Genomic DNA, 27731 nt, shown 5'->3' on the forward strand with positions numbered 1-27731 from the left:
AGCTCTTGGTTATACTCTAGGCAAAATCCTCCCTAAAGTCTCATTAACAATGAGCACAGAAACAAATGAAAAGTTTTGTGTCTGTATGCTTTAAATAGAACAAATGATCTTCACTGGAAATTAAAGCAAAATGTCGTCAGAAAACCCAGCCACAATAAAACAACCTCAGTCTGCTTTCAACCTCTGTCTACTGTCACTGGGCTTTTACCACTATTTATATAGTCTCAGATACTCAAGGACAAAGTACTGAGTGATATTTTAGACTGTAATAACTACCAATAAATTGTCTAGCTCTCACTTGAGGAATTTCTCACTTGAGGAATGTTAGGTGGTTGTAAACATAACTTATCTATCAATTTAAGTGGAATTGCTTCCATGAGTTATACTTCTGTATCGCACTATATTTGGGAGTTAGACAGCTTTCAGGAATGAGACAAGGCAGTGGAGTGACTGAAATGCCAGTTAATAGCTCTGTAACAGCATTAATTTAAATAGAGGTCTGAACAGAATTTTCAAATTAAAAGTTCTTATCTCACAGTGCATGCAAGTTACTTGATAAGTGAGTAAGAAACATGAGGGGAAAAAACTATGGTATTGCTCTTCTTTATATTAATGTAAAAAATTGTCCTATGCTTGATAATGGATAGTTTCTCAAAGTCCACAATGCAGCACAGAACACATAATAATTTTTTCATAAGACCAAAACTGATTTTCTTGAGCAATCATCATTATGTAAGCTGTTATGTGACAACATTTGGGTTATTAGGTAGCATTAAGGTTGTACTGAAAGTGAAATATATAAGGAACATTTACTTCCGCCTTCTGATTTTCTATTATGTATTTTTTTCAAAAGAAGAGAAGTACTAAAATTAAGTGTATTCCATGTTAATTGGAAAAATATTTGTAGAATGTATGTTAGGAGTTTCTAAGGTTTTTGATACACACAGATAAGTGTAAATGCTGCCGTATGTTTCAAGCATTTACAGCAGCAAAAATTTGCTGCATCAAATTTTTCCCCTAAAATTCAGTGACATATTGGAAAGGTGCTCATTGAATTGAATAAGCTGTGGATCATGATCTTACTTAATACTTTCCAAGTAGAGAACTTTCCCAGTGGAGGGTGGGGGGGGAAATATCCCTTAGTATTCTAGTTAGAAAAATACTAAAAGTATTGCAATTGCTGTCTCAAACACTCTTGTTGGGGGACATTTTTTGCTAGTCTGTGTCATAGCTGGAGGTAAAACTTGACAATTTTTAATTTATCCCATCATGTTGCTGCTGTAATACATGCTTAGGTATATTTAGCAGTGGTATCAAATCAACCTTCTTAGTCATCTGTGTGCACAAACTGCCTTTTGCTTGGAAAAGGTGTGATTTAAATCCTAAGCAACATAGAGGATATATTCAATGCTTTCTTTTTTCTTAAACTTGTTGCCGTTTAGCTCTGTAAGGTGAACCACAAGCTGTTGTGTTGCTAAAAAACAGCAGGAAGTTTTCAGTGCTTGATCAGAAAAGAAGCATTCAGTTCTTTGGGTAAAATGTAAGAAGAGATTAAATCCTTTTCTAAATTATAATCATCTTGAAGGGAACATGTAATTTGATGATAAATTATAATGCAGAATAAAAGGATAAAGAAGATTTAGGAATGGAATAAACAATAATTATTCATACTTTGGAAGTTGCATGCCTGCAATTTATGGTATTGCTTTTTCCCCATGAACTCTATCTTATTTCGATTTCCACCATGCAAAATCTTTTTGCACTATTTTGTGTTGTTCAGTGATATCAGCTTTGCTAAAGAGACTTTCTTACTGCATAAATACTTATTGATGAGATCATAATACTTGGCAGACAATCATGATATTTCTTCATCAATATTTTGATTTAAATCAACTTTTTTTACAGTGATCAAAAAAAGACTAACACTTATCATCCTACTCACCTTAACATGCATGACATGTATGTACAAGTGGCTACATAGGCATACATGTTTACATTTCCAATAGAGCAAGCAGACATTTTTATATTGTTTTGTAATATGTGAAACTTCATATGACTTGACAACATGTATTTTCACTGAAACAAATAAATATTCAGTCTAAAAAGATATATTTAAAGACATATTTACCAAGTGTTGACATAGTTATCAATTATGCTACAAAATCTGGAAATCCTAGAACTCATGAGTTAAATCTAAAATATCAATATTCTATTTGTTTAGTTCTGCCCTTTTTGAATTTGCAACTGACTTTTTAGGGCCTTTCTTGGCAGTCATGAGACAGATCTTCCACATATTAATAAACTGTGAAGACAGCTCAGTATATTAAATGAGATTGAAATACAACTTTTTGTGGACCTATTGCATGTCCACATTTTCTCTGAAATGTCATGTTTTTGTGAAAATCTTACCTTAACAGAATTTAAAATCTTGGCCACGTTTCTTTGCGAATGCAGAAATTCAGGCTCATTGCTAAAATATCCTCTATGACCATTGATTCCAAATGAAGTTACTTAAAATAAGTGTGAAAAAGACACATCAAACCTAGACTTTTTTTACTTAATTCATGTTATCACATAGAGACCTTCAAAACTAACATTGACTAATATTCACGCTATTAGACTTACAATGATAGTCATATATTTTCACTTTTGGAATATGTTCTTTCATAAGTATATATATATGCACAAACCCTTAACTTTTGTGTAGTTCATAAGTTTAATTTTCTCTCCACCAGCCAGTGCAGTGAAAGCTTTTAATTTTCACTGCATTTTCCCCTCTACTCTTTTCAGGAGGCAAGATCTCATGCTTCTGAGCCAAAGCAACTTTGTCAGTCCTGCCTGAACTCCTAGTCCCTTGTCTCTTATTTATCTAAGTGTTTTGCTTCTCAGACATAAAAAGGGAATTTGTTCTCCATCCAGTCCTCATGGAGTCACATGTTACTCTTAGAAGGCTTTGCCAACAATTTCACTGGTATTATTAGTAATTTTTCCTTACAGGCTTCCTTAGTACCTCAAGCAGGCTGTCCTTAAATTGACTTGATGGTAGCTGTAATACACTCTGAATGAAAGAAATGTGTGCTGTAAATAAGGACAGAATGCAATTATTTGTATATATATAATTATACACAGACATATATAGGTACTTGTACATAAGTTTAGAAAATAAGGTTGACTTTTAGCTCAGAATTTAAAGAACATAACTGTAGAATAAAAATAATCCATGTAATGCAATATTAGGATAACCTATAATTGCATTGGATTAGAAGAATGCATTGACATTGATATGTTCACATTTTATGAGCTGTCAGGGTTTTCTGGAAAAAATTTTCAGAGCTGTGCTGATGCAGTGCAGAAACTATAAGAATATACAGGAATCAAATAGCAAAAAAAAAAAATTGACTTTTGCAGCTGTTTTGACAGCATATAGTATGTGATGCTTTATCCTATTCAACTTTTGTGAAGTGGTTAGAAATCAGAATACAATCATGTCGAGCTAATAGTTTGCAGCCACGCATTTACTAGTTCTTAACACATTGCAAGATGCACCTTTAAAAAAGAGGAGTAAGAAAATTTAACAACCCTAGTTACCAGCTCTGAAGAGCCAGAGAATTCTTCTTCAAGAGCTGAAGAGCAACTATACTGCATCAGACCAAGGTTCCATCAAGTGCACTGTGCTGTCTCTCACAGGGACTAACAGAGATTGCTCAGAGGAAAAAAATAAGCATGTAAGTAAGGAAAAAAAGTAAGCATGTAGAACTGCCTCCTGCATGTATCCTCTTAGTATTTAGTTATTTGTAGTTTAGAGACCTTCTGATTTCTCTGTGATTAGTAGCCCTGAAGAAAAACGTTTTGGTGATTTATTCCAATCTCTGCTGAAGCCTGTGTGACATTTAAATGTCCAAAACATGGCGTGGTAAAGAGTTGCACAGCTTAACTACAATTTGCTTTAAGAATAATTTCCTCTTGCTAGGTTTGAATCTGCCATGTCTGGACTTCTGTTGATACCCATCACCCTCTGGCAGCTCATTACTGTCGTCAGCATTCAGATATTGTGACAGTGGGCACTAGAAATTCCTAAGATAGATGAATGAGGTGTTTTATCATAATAATTGTTTTGATTTGTAACATCTGGAATCTAATATCTACATATATTCAATCCTTGTGCGGTTTGGGAGCAGATGTTCACTGTAGCTCCTTTCAACATGCTTCTGTTGTTGTCTTTGACATCCTACTGTAATGGATTAAAATAAGCAATTTGGCAACTACCCAGGCCTTTAAATAAACTTTAAGTTGGAGAATCATTGCATCTCTCGTGGCGCCAGACCAGCAGCTATCTATATAAATGTTTCTTTTCCTCTTACACAAGGGTTGTTTTCCCTCTTTTTATTTATTGAAGTTGTAGCTTATTTATCATTTCATCTTTAAACAAAATGCACAAGAATAATTTTTGCTTTTCAGTTTGTTGAACAAAATTGGTAGGTCCTTAAGCATAATAAGTCCAATAAAAAAATTTAAGATGAATAATCTTATCTACTGCTTAGTGGAAATAAGGTGGAAGTCAATGGTGGCAGTGTGGTGAATTACAGAAAAAATATTTGAACTGGACTTTCATTAGGCACTTCTGCAAACAGAAGTAAGAGGTATGAAAAAGATGAGTCTGAATGCCATTTCATGTTATGTCATTAATAGCTATGTTTTCTGTTCTATCAAAGCTTCTTGCACAGTCATAATTGTAACAGAAATGTTTGCTATCACCAGTGTGGGTTTCTGTATTTTCATATTAAATTAGGACTTTATTACACTGATTTAAGCACAGGCTCTCCTGCATATCCTTTTCAAAGCATAGTCTGGTATTTTAGTATAGTTGTATTCTCAGAATAAAAGTTGGACCTTGGTATCCTTGCATGAGTTTTTAACCATAATATAGTTTTCTGTTTGCGTTTAATGAGGTTGTATGTGAACTATTTCTTGATTCTTTTAATGTATGAATGGCACAATTCCTGACATCTACAGTTTATAGAGACATTAAATATCATCCTTGCAAAAAATCATCTGCCAAACTAAAAAGTATGAAAAGGTAGTGTAAATAGTAATAAGCATGATCAGCTAATAATGCATGAAGTCAAGGCATCAAGAAATTCTTCCATTCTAGACAGCTGAAATTCTATAGAATCTAGACTATATATATTTTAAAGTGTACTCTTGTATAATCAAAGACAGTTGCTATGTAATTAAGAATTACTGTTAATTATATTTTGGTTCTATACAAAGTTGATCATGGACAATATGTTCTGCCTTAAATATTATCTTCCTTTTTTTAATTGTATAGTGTTTTGGCTGGATACAATGGGACTATCTTTGCATATGGTCAGACAGGCAGTGGCAAAACTTTTACCGTCACAGGAGGAGCAGAACGTTATAGTGATCGAGGCATCATTCCCAGGACTTTATCTTATATTTTCGATCAGTTGCAGAAGGTATGGATCATTATTTTCTGTTTCTTTTTAATAGCTGGTTTCAAATATTTGACTATTGCTAATGGTTGTTTTTATAATAGTGTTAGTGGAAGCCCTAAAACTAATGATTAACAAAATACTTGGCACGGTATTTATTGTGTGCAAGAATATATTTGTAGTTGTTTTGGCGACCTGGCTTATTGCAATAGTCTGAAAATTATGGACATCATTGTGGGGGGCTTTGGTAGTTTTAAAAGCCAGGTTATTTTTAGTCAGTGCAGCATACCTTCAGATCATACAAGTGGTTCTCCTTGTCTAACACTTATATCACCTCCACTCTGGTTTTGCATTGCGTGCATTGCATTTCATTTTGACATTTTATGCAATGGAATGAGTTGATAAGAGAGAGGATGTGCCAGAGTAAACACACTGATTTTTTTACGTTTATTATATTTGTGAGAAATTTAATTTTCTTTTAGTGTCTGAAATATTTACATGAGTCAATACAGTCAATTATTCCAGTGCTTTTGTAATTATAGGAGAAAGTGAAGAGAGGAGTCTGATGTAATTTATATTTTGTCTCTTCATTTATTCCATCAGGCGTATGACTCATTAATCTTAACATTTTAGCAAAGCTATTTAATTAAGCCAATTTAAATATGATTTGACATTAGCATAAGTCATTCCACTGTACACTTGTATTCTTTCAGTTGTGTACTACAGAGAACCAGTCTGTTTGCATAAGGGTGTATGGCTCAGTTGCATTAATATGCCCTGTCTCAGTAAGGGTTAACATGGATAAGTAATTACTTTGGCTTTTTGGAAGTATGACTTTGGCAGGTAAATGTACATAGCATGTGGCAAGTACACAAAAACTTGCCATTGTGGGGACAGAAATTAAAAAACCCCACATGATCATGTTATCTTTAACCTTCTGCTGCACTCACACAACCTCTGTGGAGGACTTTTGTTGTGGAAAGTGAACAGGTTTATCATGCAATCGCCAACAACAAACAGTGTTAACACACCAACATTATTTTCTAACGTCAATTATGTAATACAAACAAAATAGGATGAAAAAGAGCTAGCATGTTTGTCAAATTCTCAGCACAGAAATACCAGTGTTTCTCACTTCAGACTGGATTTTGGATCAAAAGCTATACTTAGTTACACTTATAGGGCTATTTCAATTTTCCTGCTTCCAAATTGTTTTGTATAATTCCTTTTCTTAGTGCATTTTAAAGGATCTCTTCTTGGTGTTTTATCTTTTCTCTTGCCTTTCTTTTCGTATCTTTCCCCTGTTGCACTTCTTTATATCTACAACTGTGGTTTGGAAGCTGCTCAAATAGTGGAAAAGAAATTTGCCTTCTAACCCTAAGTAGGATGAAACAGGAGAAAGTGAAATCAGGGACATGAAATACAAGACTTGTTAAACTCTTGCTTGGACAAAGACAGTGCAATTCAAAACCAAAGAAACAAAATTGGAGAACTAAATGAGAAGAAAATCAAGCCCTTTGTTTTTAATAACATCTCCTTTTAATTTAGAAATTCTCCTATTTTCATGGCATCTTCTTTGAACTGTTCCTTACTATGTTTTTTACATCCATCTGTAGTGTATCTCTTAAATTATGTCCCTTTAAATAGTGAACTGTCATAACCAATTAAAAAAACCATGGGAAATAATTATTAAATGAAAGTGACAAGTTATATCTCAAAGTATTTTGCAAAAGAAACCTGAAGTGAAGTATCAAATTTCAAATGTGATATGAGTGCTTTCACAGTGGTTTTATCTGCTGAAAAGAAGTGATTGATTTTTTTAATTGTCTTTTATTTCTTTAATTTTGGAAATCATAGCCCAGTATTTTGAGGTTTATGTTGTTTGGATTTGGCTTTGGGGCAGGGGAAAATTGTCGGCAAAACTCAGTTGTGTTGAATTACTTTTTGGCAATGTAATTTACCAAAAGAATTGTGATTGCAGAGAACAGCTGACATCATGTACAGTGCTCTAATGTTATGATAAAGAGAATGAAAAGAAGTTTCTAAATAAAATAAATCTTATTTTTGTTGATGTTTCTACTTTTACTTTGTTTTTTCTTTAAGCATAGTCTTTCTATCTATAATATGAGCATTTACCTTATTATAAAAACTTTCTTTTTTAGTGCAGAAGAGAAAAATGTCATGTTGCATAGTTCTGTAAGCAGCTCCCATGTTCTAAATATATACAGACTTTTGAAAGTATACAGAATCAATTAAAAATCCCAGACTAAACTCATGGTAATGGTGGGTTTTTGTGGGGGATTTTTGTTTTAGTGAGTTGTGTGTGTGTCTCTATTTTGGTTGGGAGTGCTTGTGAGGTTTTTCTTTCCTTTCTTTTCTTGAGTCCTTATGCATATGGTAACATGTAACATGAAAGTATCAAAAATTTAAGATGTGTGCCATTCCAGGAAAAGAGAGAAAGTGAGAAAGTGACCTAGAAGCTTCAGAAATAAGTTTGTCTTCTAATCTACTTCTAACTTATGTGTATAGCACTGTTTTTTTCTTATCCAGGATAGCAGTAAAGTGTACACAACTCATGTTTCCTACTTAGAAATCTACAATGAATGTGGTTATGATCTGCTGGACCCAAGACATGAGGCCTCCAGAATGGAAGATTTGCCGTAAGTAATAAATACAGAAAATCATCAAAACCAAGAGGAATCATTTTCATATACCCTATTACATTGTTTAGGGACTTTTTGAAGTTGTACTACTGATATCAGTGTTAATTTAATCAGAATACTTGTTTTTCACAATTTTGTCAATGGTGCCTAAATATTCTGTTATTCTGTGTGTATGGAGGGTAGGGCATAACTGAAGGTGAAAGGATTAAAAGTGTTTGTTGCTATTATGCAGAAAAGGTCTCTTGCAGCCCCTGACATGGCAGCCTGTCTCTTTGTATGGCTGTGTGTGGCAGAGACATGGAACAGGTGCTATTTCCTTGCAACAGTATGAGAAAATCTCCCTGCTTCTATTTCTTTTCCTTCAAGAATAATTCTAGAATATGCAGTTATGAAATAAGGTAAGTTACAGCTAGAAAATGGGCCACAAGGGACTCCAAAGAAAAATATATTTCCTTCAGAATGTAAGGAAATATATTTATAAGAGTAGTCATTGATCAGACACTAGCACATACTCATGACTGGAGAAAGGTAGTTAAAGGTAGTCTAAACAGTGTTAATGTCAGCCCCTTTTAATGGCTGTACCACCTTTGTAATTTGGTAACTGACCACCAAACATAAACCTACAAGAAATATATTTCCAGTGTTCTGAGAATTATCAGTATTTTAAAACTTTGAAGACTAATAATATTATTAGTTCACTTTTTTATATGAAATACATTCTTTTAAAATTAAGAGTGTTCATTCTGTTACTACTGAATACCAAAGGTTAAGAGAGTAAAATTTTCTTTAAGGTTAGACTTCGTTAATGAGGAGACAGCTAAAAACTGTTTTGAATAATTTCTTCTAAAATTATGATTTTTTAAAATTACAGTTCAAACAAATTACACTTAAAAGGCATACAATAACTTCAGCATGTAAGATATATTGGTTATTCACATCCATGGTTTATGTTGATTTGATTTGTATAAAGTCCAGTGAAGCTTTTTAGATGTAATTTTTCTACAAGCATTTGAGCAAATATGAAAATTTATTTGAAATTTTTTTTTTGTGAGTATGATTATTGACATTGCCTGCAAATTCTAACAGATTTTGTATGTTTTGTTCATACATGAATCACTGATCTTATTGTTTCTGTTTTGATTCCTTGTTCTACATGGTGGGGTGATGAGGGAAGAGAGTGCACAGCTTTTTCCAGATGCCAGTAAGAAAGGTTTAGCAACAAATTTGTTGCTAGAACAAATATTTTGATAGGGTAACTGCTTTGGTAAGACAGAATAAGAGGGGGAAGATAGGTGGCAAGTAAATCTTGCATCCCATCACTTGCTGGGACAGAGCCTGAATGACTTCCCTGTGGCGCACTGCACAAGAGCAGTACGGGTCCTGGCTGTGGAGAGAGGGTCTCCCTTTTGCTCTGTTAAGCCTTTGTATTATTTTCTTATAAGAAAGCAGCTTCATTCTAGAAGGTGTTTGCCTGAGAACTCGGTGAATTTATCTGGCAGCCGAGGGATCTGTGCAGCACAACTCGGGCCTGAATGCCCCACTGTGTGCGCAGCACCTCACTGTGCAGGCTGTGCCTGCTCAGGTTCACTGTTACATAAATCATTAACCCCTAAATATGTAACAGTGTCCAGTCATGTCCATAACATCCAGAACAAACTGTGTTTTTGTTGTCTCAAAACAGAATCCATTGGAGACAGTGGGAAGGATTTCCTATCACAATATGACTTGTCAAGCAAACAGTCTGCACAAGCCCTTACTCATCTCATAGTTCTGCCATGTCTCATCAAGGAGATTATGCTCTAAATCTCTACTTGGATGGAAAATCAAATCTGTGTGCTGTTGTGATGCTGGTAGCTGAATAAATTTGAGAGCTTGCCTCTTGAATACATGCTGACTTTGTCCTCTGTTGTAGTATTCAGGGAGTTGTACTTTTGAAATATCATCTTTTTGGGATGGTATATAAGAGGATTATCCTGATAATTCTTTCCTAAAAGCTAAAGTTCCTTACAGCTTTACAAAACATTGCTTATGTGTATCCATTAATTTATTCTGTTCTTCTGAACAGACTCCAAGATGTCTACTTGCTTTTCTCTTCTAACTTTATCCTAAATTTGTTTTCAGCTCCACAGTCTCCTCACAGTGGCATAGTATCACTATATACAGCTCATGTATTGACATAGTTGTGTATCTTCATATGTTGTTTGCATCTTTATGATTAATTTTTAAAAGTTTGTCAAGTTTTTGAGAATATTTTAGATTTCTTCAATTCTAATCCCTAGAGGCAGATATAATAATAGGAAGCTTGACTTTTTAAATGGTCATTTATTTTCCAAAATATATGAAGTGGGTTTTTAAATAATATTTATAGTTCACAAGGTAATGAAGTAGTATTAATTAATCAAAGGAACCTTAAGGTCAATGTTTGCCAGTAACAAAAATTTAATAAGTTAAAGCATTCAGTGTGCAAGGCTCTCCTGCATTGGTGGCAGCTCAGCTGATGCAGGAAAGGGCATAAGTTAATAAGGGTATACACTAATTAGAACTGCTATGGGCTTTAGTGCACACACAGATGCAGACAGAATATCATCTGACATTATCAAAAGTTTGATACGCAAGACCAGAATTCTACTCTGGGGTTTATGCTGTGAATGGGGAAGCTGAGTTTTGTGATTGTATGAGAAATGTCTTATACCACCACGACAAAATAAAGCTAACAGTGGGAGGCAATTATACTTGGAAGAGTAATTGTTGTAACTACCAAAGAAGCGTTGTGTGTACTTTTATGTGCAATATTTCTTGAAAAGAGTGAGTGCATTGCAATGTATTAAAATTATTTCTCTATATTCATTTGAATGTTTTGACCATCAGACTCTGAGCTACTCCCAATATTATGGAATGATGCTTTGATACTTGATTTCATTCTTAGTTTGGGATGGGGTGGAAGGGAAAGTAAAGCAGAAAAAAACCGAATCTCTTTACTTTTGAAGCAACTTGGAGTAATTAACCTGAAAGAACTGCCTACTGATAAAAACTCAAGCCCCATACTCCCTCTTGTGGTTTATCTTGAAGAACATGAAAAAATATTTAAATACATATATGTACATATATACAGGTGTGTATGTATAGATAGAAAATATTATCTACACTTGCACAGAAAATAGTTTTAGTTTAAATAAAAACTCCTAACTTCTAAAAAAAGCTCTAATTTGTTTTAAATTGTATCAGAACACGTAATTCACTCTGAAAGACATGTTATTTATCCTCAGATTTAGTGTACTTCTGTTTTAACAGATTATTTTCTGAGTTTTCCAAATCCAGTGAGGCAACTACTTGGTCACCATATTGGATACTATAGGATGTCTCAGCTGAGGAGACCCTAATGGCTACTCAGTAATGCCAATAAGGTTTAACTCTCAGTAACCATTTCAAAAGGTAAAAAAAAAAAAAAAAATCTTATGTTGAAGGACTATCCAAAGAAGTGAAAAGGATTTTCAATAATATTTAGCAGCTCTTCTGGAACTTTAGCCGTATCCTTGATACTTGCATCCAATTCATTTCTGACACCTTTAGTCTGATAGATGTGTAACTAAGAACGTTTCTAACAGGAGGAATAAATAAAATCATTGTTGGCTTGCTTTTAATTTAAGGAAGGGATAATTTACAGTTGTAGTTACTACCATTTAAGAAAAATGCAAAGACAAATAGTCTTGACAAATGTTTCTCAAGTTATTAGAAACATGTTGATTACAGATGTGTTGATTCTGATTCCATGTATATTTGTATGTCAAAATAATGTTTTATGTATCATCTGTACTTGGTAATAGCAAACAAACCCTTATATATTACTTGTTTGTGATGATTCATCTAATCTCTTACTCTTGAAATTACTATCTTAATAAATAAAAATTCCAAAGCTTTCTCTAAAACTTAGTTTTCTTATATTCCTTTTCTATGTGAAGTTTCATAATAAAGGAATAAAAAGGTAGTGACAGTAAAAAAAGATACCAACATTTCCTTTAATGTATATCATTTATTTTTCATGGTTTTTTATTATGATTTGGCTTGGGTTTTAGATTTCATCTTTTAGGTGCAATCAAAATTAAAGTATGAAAAAACATTGCATTAAAACTCTAGTCATCACTGTTGTTTTCCTTTTGCGTGTAGAAAAGTGACAATAATGGAAGACTCTGATCAAAACATTCACCTGAAAAACTTATCTCTTCAGCAAGCAACCAACGAAGAGGAAGCCTTAAACCTACTTTTCTTGGGGGACACCAACAGAATGATTGCTGAGGTGAGATTTGCTGCTCCAATCTTCTGAACACCACCAAAGTTAAAGTTGTCAAAAACATCTCTCCTCCTCTCTAAAATAAAATGTATATTTTAGAAGTCCTTGGACATAAATTAGTATCCTCTTTTTGAGTGTATTTCCACAGTGAAATTAAATAAGCATTTCTCTGAAGATAGTGTTCCATAGAGGATCTGATTGGTGCCTCTTGATGTCATAACTTACTGAAATTCAAGTAAGCAGAATACAGAAATTATATACTTTTGAATGTGGCATGTATCAATATACACAGACATATAAAGAGAAGGAAATATGTCCTTGCAAAGCATTGTCAAACATTCCTAGTGAAATTTTTCCCTGGAAGTGTTCAAGACTAGATTGGATGGGGCCCTGAGCAACCTGTTCTAGTGGAAGGTTATCCAACTGATGGAGTGTAAGGGAACTGGGGGCTTGGAGCAAGATGGTCTTTAAGGTCCCTTCCAACTCAAACCATTCTATGACTAAGCACTCAGTTGCCTTTGAAGTACTTAATATAAGTCCCCTCTTTTTCTCCTTCTTATTGAATAAACACATGGTGTTATGTGGAAAAACACAAAACAAACCTCCCCAACCGAACAGAGACCCCCAAAACCAACTAAATAAATCTCACCAAAACCCCAGATGGTAGTTCAAAGGAAATTCAAAATAAATATGTGCCAATATTCAAGCACAAGGATATTTTTGCTGATTCTGAAAAATTAAAATTAAATGTTTCCATATCTGACATCTGTAAGGTTCTTTTTTCCCTTCATGCTTGGATATGGAATGTAAATATAAGAAGTGTATTGTATAATATGGGCACCTGCAATGTGGGTTTACTATGATAGAGTTAATTCTCTTTTAGAACTTTTTGGGTTTTCTTCCTCTGTTTCTCCAAAAGGATATATTATAAATCATTGACAAGAAAGACACTAAGAGTATATGAATAGTCAGGTAGTGACTGTGTTTCTGCTGGATGACCACTATACCTGGACACAGGGGAAGAAGCATTTGATTACAAAATGTAAACTGATAACCCCAATACTTATTCTTTCTTAAGGATGACTATTTCAACAATTATATTTTGAGAGGTAGGGGTATGTTAAGGCAAGAGATAATGAACATAAGGGCTGCTCATAAACCTGGGCATTGAGGCAAGGAAGCAAGGAACTGCTTCATGATGTTGAAACAGAAAAATTGGTACTGTGTGCAGGAAAGGAACTTGGCAAATTGTAATAGCAAAGTGTTAATCTAGAGATATAAGAAAGAGGACTTATGTCATAAAACATAACTTCTCCAGAGATCCATATTTTTAAATCTTGAGTTATGATAATACTTTCTGACTTCTGAAGATTAGAACCCTCTTAAGTAAACTTTAAAGAAAAAGAAGCAACATTAATAAGCTTAAATAGAAAAGAAAGTAAAATAAATGCTGTATTAAAATTTTTGTTGATGAGTTTTGGTGCAGAAAAATTCAGATGAATGTCATGGATCACATATAAGATCTGTAGTATCTAAAATTGCAATCTTTTGCCTTAACCCTGAATAATTTTTCTTTGAAGAGTTGGCTATTTTGAAAATAAGAATGACAATTTAACTTTTGTATTGCCTATGCTAATGCAATCTAATGTATGATTTGAGGGGTGCATTTTTCCCTCATCACTGATTGTGTTAAAAGAAAGTCATCACAATATTAAAAGAACTTTATAGGCAACATTTGTTCATTCATTAAATTTCAGAACCTAAGAGAACATTTATGACTGAATGCTTCTTTCCCACAAGTAACTATATAGCCCAAGAAAAAAAAAAAAAAGGAAACTAATCTAATTTGTGCAGTATTGCTTTAGTAGGCAAGGTAGGACTGGTCCTTTGCTCTAGTTCTAATGTGCAATTTGAGCTGTGTAAATGGTAAGATGGGAGACATTTGTGCACAAGCAATTCATAATGTAAAAATACAAATAGGATTTTTTTTTGTTGCATATTTTGGCAGAGAGAAATAGGCAGAGATCAAAACCAAAAAAACGTATTTTGTTGGCAGCTCTGCTAAATATAAGGACTAGGTTTTTGTTTGCTTTCTGATAGAGCAGTTTCTTGGTACATTTGAATACATAAGAATCTGCAGCAACAGCTTATAAAATCTGAACTGTTTTCTTATATTTTCTATCTGTTAAGACAACTTTATTATTTCAGTGTCAGAAATGCATGCTGAGGATTTAAAAATAAAATTTGCAGTGTAAGCCATAGGTAGCAGCAACATCTAAAAAAGCTCCTGTGTGGAAATAAGTATTTGACCATATAGGTAGTATTCTTAAACCATTTTATTTTGGTATACTATTAATATATCTTCAGCTGATGTGGTCTTTTCTTGTGATGAGAATCCCATATGACCTCTGCCTTTTGAAATAACATGCCTCAACCTCTGATTTTGAGAATTCTTACTGGTTTTTTTAGTATTTCTCTAAAAGCAATAGATTAAGCTAGCCTCCCAAAGATATGCAGCAATTTCAAAACTGTAAAATCCTTTTCTGAGATTAGTATGTCTGACGACTGTAGTTACATGTATAGTTAGAATTTATTCTTCCTCTAATGAAAAGGTACTTTGTTTTAATGAGGAAGAAAATGTTTCAGTGTATGGTTTTATACCTGTAGCACTCCATTTTTAAAATTTGGCATACAGTGTATATGACACAGAATACAGATGGGACAATCAGTAAGCTTTTGGCAATGTTTACATATGTTTATTTCAAGAAAGTTTAAGGGTAGTTTTGGGGACTGACTTATGACCTGTGAATTGAACTAATTTGATTTGTATTTATTGTATGTTAATATTCTCTTGAATATATTTAGCAAGCCAGTGGTAGCATTTGACTGCATTTTTTATTGAATGAGATAGGATTTCAGTGTGTGAGCATATGAGATTAAATATCACTTTTGACAGAAATGCATGATATCTGGGTTAGTGCTGCAGTCTAGAAGACTACAACTTTCTGCTTTCCTAGGTTCCTCTTTGGTGTCAATTATTTCCACTCTGAAAAACCTGTAATATTGTATTAGGAGCATCAAATAGCATTGTTATTTCAGCACAGGTGCTTTGATTTCCATGTGCGGTAAAAAAATTACTGGTCATACATACTACTTTGAGCAGTCATTAAAATGCTTTGGGATTTATATGGCTAAAAAGCACTATCACTATATAACATAAGATTAATAATGTCTTCACCAGGGAATATTAATTACTTTAAAAGTTACCTGAGTTTGAAAGTTATCATGGTGTGTAAAACTGTACTGGTAGTAAATATGGAAAGATGAAGTATTGCTTCTGGGAAGTGATTACACCTATTCTGGTCTTGATTTTTCATAGCAACAATTTTTCAATTTCAACTACGACAAGTGTACCTAAGTACTATGGAAGAGCCCCTTCACCTATAACATATTTAGGAAGGAAATTAAAGACATGCTGGGGTCTCTCTCATCTACCAGATATTTAGACAGGCACCTTCTATTCTTCAATTTGCATGTTCTTCCTTATAGCATAGTTCTGTTGGATCTGGAGTTTATATTCATTAGACAGAGATATCCATCTGAACTGTGAAATGACTGAAGCTGTCAGAACATCTTCCTACAGATATCCCTCTGATTGTAGCATGAGATTGGAGAAAATTGATTTCATATCCATCTGGGATGCTATCAGTACTTTATTTTTTTCCCCTTTCTCTTTGAAATGTTCAGGAGGAAAAAAAACCTTAAGAAGAAAAGAAACATTCCTTAAAGGAAAATTTTGTACTTTTTCACTGAGACATGCTCTCAAAAAACTCTGAACACTCAGAATCAGCCTCTCTTTATTCATTGGCTAGTCACTAATTCACTCATACCATTCCAGTGGAATCTTTTCTTCCTTGAATCAAAATATTTAGACAGCAGAAGAACATGATTTTCCTGCATGAGTTGCCAAGTGGAGATGGTTTGCAATATTGACTTAACTGCATTTATCACCTGCAAAATTGTTTTGTCCCAGTGGTCCTGAACTCTTTCATGTATTATCTCTGTCAGAGTGTTTTGGCAGCCATGCTTAACACATTATTCTTCCAGACAGTAGCAGCTTCTGTTAGTCTAGTGGTGATTTTCAAACAGCTTTTCATATGTCTTTGTCCTATTTAAGAAACTTTCTTTCTTAGGTCCTCAATCCTTAAAAGTCTATTTAGACCTGTAGCATCCATTTCTCACTATTTTTAGTGAAAATATTTATAATAGCAGCTGCAACAAATAAAGGATTTGGGAAATATATCAATTCCTGTATAAGGAAGAATTCCTGCAGTGTTTTGCTGACTTAATCATTGACAAGAAAGACACTAGAAGAATTAGATTAAGATGGACAACTTAGGTTCCAGTAAGTTTTTGGATGGTTCTTGACCTTGTATTCCTTGACAGAAATATCCAACTCAGAAGCTTCTTCCAGTATGACTGTGATGTAGATTCTCATTTAAGTAGAAGCCATCTTCTTGCAACTATTGTATAAATAGATGTAGCAGTTAAAGACACAAAGCTTCTATACAATTTATTTAATTTCAGCAGACACAGGTATATTTTTGTCCTGGAAAAAAAACAAGACTAGCTTGTATGGCTTGAACACCATGTACATATTTTCCATGATCAAATGAAGTGCTGATGCTTTACCAAGTCAATATTACTGAATTTGTCCTTTACCAGGCCACAAATGGACAGCAATAGATGACCTGGCAATTAAGTTCTTTGTAGTGTTCACGTGATATCACAAAACATCTGAAGTCTACTTATGTGGTTCATGATGTCACAGAATTCCTGGAAAAAATTATTCTTTGTAAGTAACTGCCGCTCATCAGTTGTTCTATATATAACTCTCACAATAGCAACCATCTGCTGAGAACCAGGCCACTCCCCTCTTTCTTTTTTTTTCCTTCATCACATCAAATTAGTGTTAGGATGATTTCATATACATATGGTTTGAATACTACTAAGAAAGCCAAAATGAACTCTGAAAACCACCAAAGGAACATTTTAGTAGGCTCAGAGACAGTGTCCAGAAAATGTTACTTGTTTTCTGTTTTCCAACTTTCTAAACAGATGAATGGTGATACTCAGAAGTTTTATATGTAAGATAACAACCAAATAGTAAAAGAAAAGGCTTGTTCTTGGACTGGAGATGCCAACACATCATCATTTCTATTGTGTGCTGTGCATCTACTTGTGTGGTAAAAGTAGCTAAGTGTAGGGGGATAATGAAATTAACATTTCATGGTTGCATCCCATTTAGCAGTTTAATTTTTTATTGCTTTATGCTTTCTGCAAGAGTTCTAACAGAGCTTCCTATATATGGGAACTCCAAACCAAAAATAGAATCATACTGCAGAAAGGAATATTGGTGTCTTGATTAAGCCATGGTTCTACTCTGAAGAAGGACCTCACAAAATTACTGGTTTGGGATTCTAGCCAATGATTTCCAAATCAGCTTCCTTAATTTTTTTCATTTACATGAGGAAAAAAAACTGTGGAGAGAAAAGCAATGGAATTTCTAATGACTAGCCCAGCCAAATCTACTTGGAACACTCAAAATGAAGTTGTAGCTAGTGTATCAGAATAGGTAATAAAAACCTTATTGCCATTTGCTGTTTGGAACTCAGAGTCCTGAAATTATATTCTTTAAGGATTTGACATTTTTTTTTGCCTCTGTTGGCATTAAATGGGTGTGACTAAAAGTCCTTTTGCTGCAGTGTGAATCTCAAGTTTGCATAACAATACTTATGTAGAAGGATGATGATTTCTTCAGCTTCTGTCATAGCAACATTTGCTTTATGCTTCCACCTATACTGATATTGATCTGGCTTAGTCTTGTCTGCAGTATAGTGTGATTGATGCCATCTCTATAGTGCAAAATGTGACTAAATATCAGCTCTGTCAAGGAGAATGTGTCCTTAAATATTAACTCTGTTGTGGATTTTGAGCTGGGAAAAAAGTACAGTCCTGCTTCAGAGAGCTGCAAATAAAAAAGTCATAGCTGTCCTAGTAAAATAAATGAAGCTGGCTCTGATTATTCATGGAATCAAAATAGCTGAATAAATTACATTTTCACAGCATATAACTTTTTCTTAGTATAACTGCATTTTAAGTACGTTTGGGAGTGTTTTCTTGCTTGACACCTTTCTCTCAGCCTCTTTATTTTCATTCCAACACTACAACTCACTTCCTCTTCATTTCCCCAGCATCAGCTCTGAGGACAGCATAGCATGTGACTGCACTCAGCTCATTTCACAGGATCATGAAGTCTAAAATTCTTCATCTGTATAGTCTAATGATCAAAGTATCAAAGTTATTTTGCCTCTCCCTCTGAGTTTCCCTGTATTAGGAAAAGTAGCCCAAAAGAAAATACTGCAAAGGCTGAAATTTCCTCACATGTTGGGGAAGATGAAACAAGAAAGCCTCATAAATATGATTGCCTGGCAAAAGATTTAGGAAATACAGAGATTGAGATGGTAACAAGTTTTGAGATACCAAACCTTAGTTACAGGATGAAGATAATCCCCCCTTCTGGTTGAACAATGCCCTTACCTACAGATAGGTCCAAAAGTCAAATGGACTGTTCGATCTCACTTCCCAAAATGTATGGTTCATCCCGCACCTGTAACCCTCCCCTGAAACATCAGGTGTCTGTGACCCCATTGGCCAAAGTCTTGTTCCAGCCCACCTTGAAGCCCTCTGATAAGGGGTCTCTGAGGAGCCAGACGCTCTCTTGGAACTTCCACTCTCCTCTTATCTCCCTCTACCCCTGCCTCTCCCTTCCCCCATATCCTAGGGCCTGCCACGGGTTGTGTCTGGCAACCCCAAGCAGGGCCTTTCACCCTCTCTGATAAACCAGATATTCTAAGAGCAGCCTTCAGAGATCTCTCGTCTCCATCCATCCAAACCATCCTGGAGTTCAGCGTCCTCGCACTCACAGAATTTTCACCAACAGCTACAAGTGTATTCTATTTCTGCACACTACCTACTTGTTCACATCCAGTGTGCAGTCATTTTCAGGCGCTCTGCCACAGTTGCTTTCCATAGCTGTGCTGTGGCTGAATCAAGAAACTGATTCAGGTTAAATATGGTTTTACTGGGGTTTTTTTGTGTTTGTTCATTTGTTTATTTAGCTGGATCAGTTCCCCAAACCCATTTAGTTGTGCTGGGACTATTAAGGCTTTAAAAAGAAGGGAACTTGAAGTGGAGACAATTGAACCAAATGGTCCATATTATTCCTGTTAAAGGACTCTTCAGCTTGTAGTCTTTCTGTTAAGAGCTGTCCTTTCTGGATCAATAAGAAAACATCTTCAGTCTCTGCAATTTTAACATTTTAACCATTTTAACATTTGCAGTGTTGCATGCTAAGGCAGATTATGTGAAATAAAGGCAATATATTGATGTATCTGGTCTGAATCACAAGATAGGTCTACATTAAAAAAATAACTGCAGAAAAACAGAGGAATAAAGTAGAGACTAGAGATTAATGTAGACAGTATAACTATGTTTCTATTACTTTTTTCAGCAGCTATAAATAAATATAGATTTAGTTGCTGACTCAATAATATTGATTTATTATTTTACTACTCTATTTTTTGCAGGGTCAGCATTTATGTCCTGAAAACAATGTAATCATACTTGTTCTAGTTTATGAATAAAAGTTCTTTCTGTATGCTAAACCTTTAATCTCCATATATAATCTCAAGATTTAGCTATTTATGAAATGAGGATTATGTAGAGTAATTTTAGTTTTAGGTTTCTAACAGTACCTTGATACAACTAAACCAAAGGTACTTTAGATGCTTAAAGATATTTTATATGTTTTTTAATAAAAATACATATGTGATGGCATATGATCATTTAAAATCTAAAGTTAACTATCTGAGAGCTGTTTAAAACTTTTGGTCCTGCATTTCAAATATATAGAGAAAACCTCTGAAGTGATGCTAAGACTGCACATTTCTAAAAATTGACCAAGACTTTCTGTGTTTTAAATTAAGAAAGTGTGGCTGTAGTTATTCCCAAAAAAATATATTTAAAGCCAAACATTTTATGAAGACTCTGTCATGCCACCTAAAAATCTGATGTTGATTTTGCCAAGTAGAATTTTTTCATATAAGTAATAATGCAGAAGTTTAAAGCTTTATAGGAAGTCCTAGTGTTTGTTACACTGGTAGCTATCTATTGGGGAAAAAAAATAAATTGATGTACCAATGGAGAAATTAATAAGTTCTCAGAGATCAGCATTCAGTTATCTTTCCTCCAGTTAAGCTGCCCTTTTCTAGTATTCCTCATGTATTAAGACCACTGATGTTAGAGGATTTTGGACCAACCTTAATTGCTTACAGTGCAATTTGTCCAGATTAAAGTTATCCGAGTATTTTTCTAGAATATGAATGTCAGATAAATCCTTTTGGGTTCTTTTTTCACGTTCATTACAGGTCCAATAGCTAAAAAATTAATTGATTATTTCAGTTGCCAGATTACTGAGCTATAAAAAGTTAAATCGAACATTGAGAGTTCTTGATGCTTTCCCCCTCTCACCCCCTAAATTATCAGGCTAGCCCAGAGATCCGAGGCTTTGAGGGGAGGAATATCAGGAGATGGCAAAGATTTCCAAAAGAGGCTCTTACCCCAATATATGTTGGTACAGCTCTCTTTATTGTGTGATGTCCAAGGGGAGAGAGGAGCAAAAGAGGACAAACAGGAAATGTCAGGGGTTTATCTAGACTTTGGACAGGGTGGGCTCTCCGCCAACCCTGTCAGGGCAGGAAGGAGGGGTCCATGTTTATCTGATTAGAGTCACAGGGGTCCCAGGGAATGGGGAACAGAATGCCCATGAGCACAATGTAACAAGTTCTTTTTTTCCTGTCATCGTAGACACCAATGAATCAAGCCTCAAGCCGATCTCACTGCATTTTCACTATTCACATCTCCAGCAAGGAACCTGGATCTGCAACCATCCGACGCTCCAAGCTACATTTGGTAGACCTTGCTGGATCAGAACGTGTTGCAAAGACTGGAATTGGAGGCCAGTTACTGACAGAAGCCAAATATATCAACCTCTCATTGCATTATTTGGAGCAGGTAAAATTGAAAAAGAGTAAAACATTTCTCCCTTTACTAAATTCCTGTTTAACAATGTGCAATGTTTTGGAAAACTTTATTCCAGTATTTACTTAGGATATTTATTGCAGGGTTTTTCAAATCATTGAATTGATGTGTCTTCCTTTAAAAGAAAATATTTTAATTTAGGGCAAACTTAACAATTAAGCTGTAAGATTAGAGTAGGTATACACGGTAGTATTTTCAAAATAGTTTTCTTGTTTTATTTGGAACACTAAATATATTTACAAAATTTCAGTTATATTTCTCCTAAAAATAGTCTTCATAATCTTCTTCCCCTTCCACACCTGGGATCAGGATGTATCACTGAAAATAACGTGTTTGAGCTTTATTTGGTTCTAACATTGTAATATGATAAATTATTGGGCTGTTCTCTCAGTTTTTTTTATTCCTCTGTCAATTTAAATCTTTGATCTTTTTGAGACAGATGTTATCATTGGTAATGTATTTATGGATTGACTGCCATAACTGGATTTACACCAATAACACTCATTAGATGCACTATAATAATACATAAATAAATATTGTTATTATTATTGTTGTTTTTGTTATTATTAATCTCTACAAAGCTTTGTCATTCAGCTGTTGTTACTAAAAAATTTAGCCTCGTAATTTAAGGTGTACTAAAATCCCTATCCTTCTTTCACTGTTGCTTTTTGGTTTTGCCCTTTGGAGAAGTCAAATATTGAGCAAATAGATTGCTCCTAACTAACCTTATTCATTAGAAAAAAAACTTCAGGCAGCAGGAGTGAAAGGAAACTTTGGAGATTTCCAGTAAAAACATTTGGTATGATGATGATGATGATTATTAATAATATGTGTTTTAAAATAATTAGATAATTATTAAGATAATTATTTTTATAATTATTTTAATACTATATTTTTAAGGAATATTTTTAAGGCTTTAATATATATCTCTCTCTAATCTACCATGATGTTTTATATGGTTGATGTTTATGATGCTTACCAAGTTAGAGTAAGAAACACTTGGCAATGAAAGAAATCTCTTTTGTGAATGCTGTGCTATTAAGTTGCAATCACTGAAGATTTTCAAGTGTCCATTTCAGATTCTGCACCTGTAAGAGAAAATAACTTCTGCTTAAGACTGAATAGTTAATATTGTTTTAACAGTACAGCATACAATGTTCCTGTTGCTAGAAATTAGTTATTTTTGGAATTCCAACGGGCAACACAGTATTTTCTCCTAAGGGTTCTTTAAAAAATTTTATGTAGAAACCAAGCAGGTCTGTGAGGCTGTTATTTAGGGGAACAATTAAGTAGGATAGAGAATAAAAAAGGTTTAACTCTAAAATACAAATTTGTACTTTTTAACTTACCTTACTGTACATGTGCATTTTACTAAAATACACTTTTGAGGAGATCATAAAACCTGAAAATTTTGTGGGTGTGTATATGTGAAAATTCTTTAAAATAATGATTAGGAAATAAAACTCTTCCACTTGCTGGGAAGAAAATTTGTCAGCTGTGAGTTACATGTTTTTCTGTTAACAAATCCCTTGGATTTCATTTATGATCAGAGATATTTCATGTGTCAAAAGAAGAAGCTTAAGGTACAGCAGGTGGCAGTCAGTCATTTATTATCACATTAGATTTTTTTCAGGCACTCATTTGTTTAAATTTTACCTTGAAGATTAATGTCTGAATTTGAGTTGTACTAAAGGGAAATGATAAGGATCAGTGACTCTAAAATGGACATCTTCAGAACCATAAAAATTATACTCAGGGTCTTCTTTATTTACTTCTTATTTATTGTATGATTTTTATGTATTTAGCAGGAAAAAAATTATTTTTCCATGGAATATTTAATTATTATTTTAGAGAAATGCTGTTGGAAATAAGCATGTTGGATTCTGCCTGGGATTGTGTGTCAATAGAAATGTTTTCTAATATTGAATAAAAGACCATCAAAGGCAGTAAAAATATCTTTTTTTCCCCAAATCATTGGGAATTGAACCATTGAATTCTGAACTTGCAGTGAATAATATTAAAATGCACAAATGCCTCAAAATCAGTTTTTTAAAATTCTCAACTCTTTAGCTATCTACTGGTGGTCTAATGTTGATTTAAACCATTTTGAAATACTTTGCACAGTAAAATAGTCATATTAAATTATGTATATCGAGGTGACGATAAGAACACAGTTCTTTGTTACCACACTTGATCTACTTGTGAAATATCCACAGCATGTTAAAAAAGTCTTCAAATAAATCCACTGCACTTTTACTCCGAGTGGCCTCTACATCTAGAGAAAAATGAAGATAGCAGGAATTTGGAAGTCCTTAGTACTGTATCTGGGTAGTTTTTACTGTCTGAGATGTACTAGTGTGTTCTGGAATTAAAACTGCAATATAACTGTGCATATGTAGATATTCCCTTATGATAGAAATATGGAGGATCCTGGACCAGATTTAGATTTTCAAATTAATTTATACTACCATGTGATTTGACACTACAATGGAATTATTTCTCAAAAAAACCCGGGTTACAATGTTCTCATTGCTTTAATGAATGTGTTCATTAACAGTCTTCTAACACATGTTCCATTTACAGAATGTTGAAAGATTTTATCCATTAGTGGATGGTTGCTGCCTAAATTTACTAAAGGGTTTTTTTAATAGTTTGTTTATTTGGGGTTTTTTGGTTTTGTTTTGTTCGTTGGTTGTTCTTTTTCTGCAAAGACCACAGTTTAAGCTTCTAAACTCTACCTAGAAATGGGAAGTAGGACGGGAAACAAAAAGAAGCCTTCTGAAGTAGGAATATGGCTTCAGAGCATATGATACCCTAAACAGCAAGCTAGGGGTGTACCTGACACCTCTGTTTCTTCAAGTGATGCACACCAAAATGCCCATCTTTTGAGGATTCTCTGAGAGCATGATGGTGTGAGATACTGCTACAAATCTGTTCCTTGTACAAAGGATTCAATTTTACAAAAAGTGACAAGAGTTCTGACAGCAACTAGGGCTTAAAGTGGTGTGTTTGATCCACTCAAAATGAAATTTTCTGCTTTAGTGGCATTGTTAAGCTTAAAATTGCAGGTATTAAAGAAAAACCCTTTTTGTATCTAAAGGATAATAGCACCTTCTTAAATGAGACAAGTTTTTGATTATTACATTTGGTGCCTCTTAGAGAATCCAGGTTCAGCTTCTGTACATGTGGTCTTTGTAATTTTCTCAAAGTATATTACTGTCTTCTTCAGATTCTCCTCTTTCTATTCCAGATTACATGACTGGATTGTAAAGATTGATTTAGTGATTAAGATGAAGCTTTACTAATGGGACTTTAGACTAAAATAGTTTGTGTTATGGGACTGTCACATGACAGTGCAATGATAGATGACGATGCATCATGATAGTTGGTCACAGCTTTTCAGCATTAATGTGAGAGGGTTCAGATTCCAACTGGGCTGCCAGCTTCCTGCATGGACTTCAGAAAAAATGAACTTCCCTGTGACAATGTTCCCATTTTTAATGGAAATGACATATCTTCTCTCTGACTCTTTTCTCATCTTGTCTATTCTGATTATAGTCTCTGTGGAGAAGAGGCAGGGAATGTGCTTATTAATATATGTGCTAGACTACTATGAAGTTTCTATGCAATATTATAAACCAATAAAGCTTTAACATGTTTCTATATAACAAGTTGTAAATATATGAGATTTGAAAACCTTGATGCAGGAATGGGTTTCCAGATTCCTTTACAAGACAGTAATTTTCTTATTATGCATTTGTGTCTCTCAGGGCTGCCAGTGTAAGATTTATAGTTTTAACTTTCTGAAGACCATTAAGAGAAACTAATGCCACAAAAAAGACTCTACTAAATTTTCTAATATAGCAATTTTTTAAAATGTAGCATAAACAAAATATACACTGATATGTTTTTCATTTATTAATGAAAAACCAACTCCTAATCATTTAGGAGAGCTTGCACAACTCATATAGTTAAAGTTTTATTGTACAGTGCTTGGCCCGATAACAGTTCACATCTTTTATATCACAGGACATCATAGGGTAATCTAGCTTTTTATTTAATAATTAGGTCCCATAATGTAAACAGCTGAGGAGGAAAACTGAGAATAGTAGGTGTACAATTTCCTTTTTGGCCAAGGCATATATGTTCTAAACTGAATCACTTCTTTCCAGCAGTACACTGTAATCATGCACCCTTTTACTTGTGCTTTGCTTTCCAAGACATTTTCTCAGAAATATATTGGCCTATGTAGGAAGCACATGTTTTAAGAATGTGTAATTTTTAAAGCATTCTTTAGCAAATATTGAGGAAATTTTTACTTTAACACTATCCATATTTTGTAGTCATGACAAAAAAAGTATGAGGAAGATTTTCATTAAGTTCCTGTGTCTTAGGAAAACCTGTGGATTTGAGTTTATCATGTTCAGTTTCCATGTTGCTGAAAGACTGTAAGGCTAGGGCATGATAAAATTTAATGTATTTGGTCTTTCAGGTCCAGCTCCTACAAAGACATATAAACATGCTGAAATTTAACTTGGAATTCTTTCAATAAAGCCAGTGGGTTTGCAGCTAACAGTGAGCTGCATAAGCATCCCAGTTTTTTTGTGTTAAAAGTTTCTGAGCAGATTGGATTTGTTCTTTATATGTTGGATATGTTCTTTATTTGTCAAACATTAAGAGACATATAAATTTAAGTCTTTTATTTTTGCTGTTGTTTCAGGTAATAATTGCCCTTGCAGAGAAAAATCGGTCCCACATTCCTTACCGAAACTCTATGATGACCTCAGTGCTAAGAGACAGCCTGGGAGGAAACTGCATGACTACCATGATAGCAATGCTTGCTATGGACAAAAGAAACATAGGCGTATGTTATTTCTATCTTGAACAAAAATCTTGTCACTTCTCTATAGATCCTGCTCTTTTGATTTTTAATATAGTTAAAAATTGAAGTATGTAAGCTTTTCTTCTTATCCTTTTAAAAGGACATTTTAATTTTGTTTCTAGGCAATAATTTAGAATAGAAATAGATAATCAGTGAAAAGTGCTGTAGGATAGAAAGAAATCCTTTAGAAAAATGTGCTTTTCTTCATGGAATCTCAAGTCAAGTAGCAATTGGTAAATACCTTGCACCTAGTAATGAACTACTCCTTTTTTCAATTTACTGATTTCCTGGTGAATAAATTTTTAAGTTATAAAAAGGGCATTTCCACTTGAAACCTTAGCAGAACTTCTGTTAGACTTCTTTGGAGTCAAGATTTTATAGATTATGGTAGACAAATGGAGAGTTCACTAGGAAAGAAAGGGAACCGGGGGGTTAGTTTAGGATTTATGGAAATTTTTCAAATATTTTGTGTCCTGTCACAAATTTCCTCCTGCACTGGAATTATATGTAGTGATGTTTTCTTTTGTGAATGGGGCTACCTCTCTCTGGAGATGGGTCAGCAATGATATTCCTCAGGGTTCAGTTCCAGGGCCAGTTCTGTTTAATACATTCATCAATGATCTGGATGCAGGAGTTGAAAAACCCATTAGCAAGTTTGTTGATGATGCCAGACTGGGAGATGCTGTTGACTCTCTAGGGAGAAAGGCCTTGCAGAGAGATCTAGATATATTGGAGCATTAGGCTATGATTAATGGGATGAAATTTAACAAGAGTTCTGCACTTATAGTGGAGTAATGCCCAACACAAGCATAATTTGGGAGACCAGCAGATGGAAAGCAGCCCTGCAGAAAGGGATCCAGGGGTGCTGGTCAGATGAGCAGTAAGCCCAAGCAGCCAAGAGGGTGCCACATCCTGGGATGCATCAAACACAGCACAACCAGCAGGTCAAAAGAGGTGTGATTATCCTGCTGTCTGCCATTCTCACCTTGAGCACTGCGTGCAGTTCTGGGCCCCACAGGTGAAGAAGGATGTGAAGGTCCTTGAGTACAGACAGAGGAAGGCAACAAAGCTGGCTAAAGTCTGGAAAAAAATGTCCTGTGAGGAGCAGCTGAGGAAATTTGGGCTTGTCTGTTTTGGGGTAAAGAAGGCTGAGGGTGACCTCATTCCTCTCTGCATCTCCCTGAGGAGGGAAAGTGGAGAGGGAAGTGCTGAGCTCTTCTCCCTGGTATCCAGGGATAGGATGTGTGGGAATAGTTCAGTGATATGCCAGGGGACATATGTTT

General features: G+C 34.4%; 1 protein-coding gene across 5 annotated transcripts in view; it reads left to right on the forward strand.

Annotated features, from left to right (window-relative positions):
* Positions 1 to 27731, forward strand: part of KIF6 (kinesin family member 6) — a 143380-nt gene that overhangs the window by 9193 nt on the left and 106456 nt on the right. For all 5 annotated transcript variants that reach the window (XM_030269215.4, XM_072927614.1, XM_072927616.1 and 2 more), the window contains exons 4-8: positions 5330 to 5477; positions 8004 to 8113; positions 12281 to 12410; positions 21333 to 21539; positions 26287 to 26430. In XM_030269215.4, the coding sequence (XP_030125075.4) occupies positions 5330 to 5477; positions 8004 to 8113; positions 12281 to 12410; positions 21333 to 21539; positions 26287 to 26430 (739 nt within the window). The remainder of the gene's footprint in view (positions 1 to 5329; positions 5478 to 8003; positions 8114 to 12280; positions 12411 to 21332; positions 21540 to 26286; positions 26431 to 27731) is intronic.

Source organism: Taeniopygia guttata, chromosome 3 (assembly GCF_048771995.1).
Source record: "Taeniopygia guttata chromosome 3, bTaeGut7.mat, whole genome shotgun sequence".
Taxonomy (NCBI): Eukaryota; Metazoa; Chordata; class Aves; order Passeriformes; family Estrildidae; genus Taeniopygia; species Taeniopygia guttata.